Raw genomic sequence first — 2,660 nt, 5'->3', positions numbered from 1 at the left:
GAGTGTGTTTGTGTGTGTGTGTGTGTGTCTGTGTGAAATGTAGATTCTGGGAATTGAGCTCAGGTTCCTGCAAGGCAAGCTTGTTATTCACTGAGCTCTCTCCATCACTACATTTTCTTTTTTATCTGTTCAAAGTACATAAAATCTTTACATCTGATAAAAGTCCGAGGCAACGTCAAACATCTCCTGATATTGATAAAGATACAAAAGATTTGCATGGACAAGGATAAGGATCGATGCTCATCCTAGGATCAGTCCTTAGGACCAAAATTAAAACAAAACAGAAAGGGTTTCATCCACAGTGCCTTGGTGGAAGTGCAAACTCTCCTAGCTTCCTTTTGGGAATGTTCTACTGTCCAATGTCCATGAAGAAACATTTGCTCACCATTCTCTATATCAGAGAGACACCAGGCTCCACTGTAATTTGCACTTGGGAATTAGTAATTCAGACATGTAGACAGACAGACAGACAGACAGACAGACAGACAGACAGACAGACACACCTGTGAAAACAGATACAGAACTCTTCACTGCACATTGATTTTTGGTGAAAATAACATCAATGGGATGGCTGCCAGAGAATAGAAGCTGTCCACAGAACTAAATCCAATCAGTGTGTTCCAGAGTCATGGGGCACAACGGTGGGTAGGCTACTGAATCCCAAGTTCCCTCGGGTCACACGTGAATAAACCAAAGCTTGGTACTGGGTGTAGTCACTGGTCTGTTCTGAGAAGGGAACTGAATTTCTGTGAACAGCCCTCTGTGTTTGCTCGGCATATGGCTATGTCTCCTGCACAAGCATTCAGATCAAAGCTGTTGACAGACTCAAGTGCTGAAGCTGCAGGCAGATTCATGAATGGACTAAAAGTGTCCAGGTTGTGTGATTCTGTTATGTGAATGCTGACCTATCCCTGTAATGGCTCAGGAATGAGTCCAGAAGCCCAAAGGATTGAGGAAGAATGGAGGTGTGGGAGGTGCTCCAGAACTTTGAATGTGCTGCGAATGAGGAGGGTCACTAGCTTTCTAAGAAGGGGGTTTTTGTGTTCAGGGTAAAAAGGGATGGACTCTGCTCTGGGCTAAAGAGATTCTGTTCCTCCAACCCAAGATGACTTCCCCTACCTGGACCAACTCTTCCAGAGACATGGACTGTGGAGTTCTGTGAATTATCTTGGAGAAAAGAAAAAGAATTTAACATCTCAGGTTTCAGAAACATTTCTCATAACTGTCCAGAAATCATAGAATGCAAGAGGGATGAGGTCTGGGTCCACTGTCCCCAATTCAACCATAATCTATGATACAGCTACCATGAATCCCCAGCCTTGGGCTGAACTCACAGATGACATTGAGCTGGACAGTCTTTTGAACAGTCACACCAGTTGCAGGGAAGGTCACCTGACAGGTGAGGTTGGTTCCATGGTCCTGGAGCCTGGGAGTGAGGGTCAGCACTGAGGAGAGCGTGGTCGTGGGGCCCAGGGATATGAGGGCAGCTGACATCCAGGAAAAGATGGGGGGTGTTCCCCGTTCACAAGCCCAGGGCACAGAGCACATCACATCGGCGGGACGGCCAAGCTCCAGTGTCTGTGGGATGCTGATGTTGGGGGTGTGAGTGAGGTCTGGTAAGGAGAGAAAGACATGCAGGGTCAGGATGGGGGTGAAGGACAGCTACCGAGAAGCCCAGGTTTTTTGATTCAACTCTTCCACTTCCCTGCTTCATCCCCAGTCACTCTCAGGCTGGGGTCCTAGCCCTGCCCTGTAAGCTTCTGTGGCTAACCTGGAGCAAGTACTTTACCTGTCACATGCACAGAGATCCTCTCCTCACAGAAATTCCACGTTTTGCCTTCTTTTTCCAGTCTGAAGAAGTAAGAACCGTTGTCACCCTTTTGCGCATCTCTGATGTCCAAGGAGCAGCCCCCAGAGAGGTGGAATCGGCTCTGCAGCTCCTTCTGCACTGGTCGATGTGGGTTGTTTGTAGCCACCAGAGAGTCAGCGTGTGTATTTTCCCCTTCATGGAACCAGTACCCAAAGTCAGCGTCTGACCACCTGTTCCTGGGGTACTCAACGAGGTGGCAGGGCACAAGGACGCACAGACCCTCCTGCACCGTCACAGACTCTAACTCCAGTGTCAGTGACGGATATGTACCTATGACCTCTCTAGGGAGAATAAAGCAGTTTCCAGATGCCCACTTAAACACCCAGAGCAAGGGCAGCAGTCGGGGCAGCAGCATCCCAGCAGATGGCCTGGGCTCCTGTGGGTAAGCAAACTGGAGGGCTCACCCATAGGAACTGGGAAAGCAGCGGAGAATCAACAGACTTCAGCTCACAGAAGAGGAACTAGGGACAGCAGGTGGCCCAAGTCTTCCCTCCTCTCTGCAGAGATCACATGCAAGCCCAGTAGTCAGACATTAAAGAGATGGGGCAGAGGGAAAGGGGCGTTGGGGTGGGGGTGGTTCAGGGAAGAAAGTCTGTGGAGACTGCTCACAAACGTGAGGACCTAAGTTCAGATTCACAGCATGTACATAAACATCTGGTCATGACAGTGCACATCTGGAATCCCAGGTCTGGGGAGGCAGAGACAGGAAGATCTCTAGAGCATGGTGTCCAGCCACTCTACCTGAATTGGTTGTCTCTACATTCAGTGAGAGATCCTGTCTCAAAAAATG

General features: G+C 48.9%; 1 protein-coding gene across 2 annotated transcripts in view; it reads right to left on the bottom strand.

Moving 5' to 3' along the window:
* Window positions 1–2,268, bottom strand: part of LOC110334749 (sialic acid-binding Ig-like lectin 13) — an 8,780-nt gene extending 6,512 nt beyond the window's left edge. The window contains exons 1-3 of one of the 2 annotated variants that reach the window (XM_021216628.1): window positions 1,790–2,268; window positions 1,335–1,613; window positions 1,120–1,167 (exon numbers count right to left, since the gene is read on the bottom strand). In XM_021216628.1, coding sequence (XP_021072287.1) covers window positions 1,120–1,167; window positions 1,335–1,613; window positions 1,790–2,225 — 763 coding nt within the window. In that variant the 5' untranslated portion in view covers window positions 2,226–2,268. The remainder of the gene's footprint in view (window positions 1–1,119; window positions 1,168–1,334; window positions 1,614–1,789) is intronic. The other variant, XM_021216650.1, reaches the window with a different exon arrangement.
* Between the last annotated feature and the right edge of the window lie 392 nt (window positions 2,269–2,660).

The sequence above is a fragment of the Mus pahari genome, chromosome 1 (assembly GCF_900095145.1).
Source record: "Mus pahari chromosome 1, PAHARI_EIJ_v1.1, whole genome shotgun sequence".
Taxonomy (NCBI): domain Eukaryota; kingdom Metazoa; phylum Chordata; class Mammalia; order Rodentia; family Muridae; genus Mus; species Mus pahari.
The sequence above is the reverse complement of the archived record's forward strand: the minus strand, read 5'-3'. Positions and strand labels throughout refer to the sequence as shown.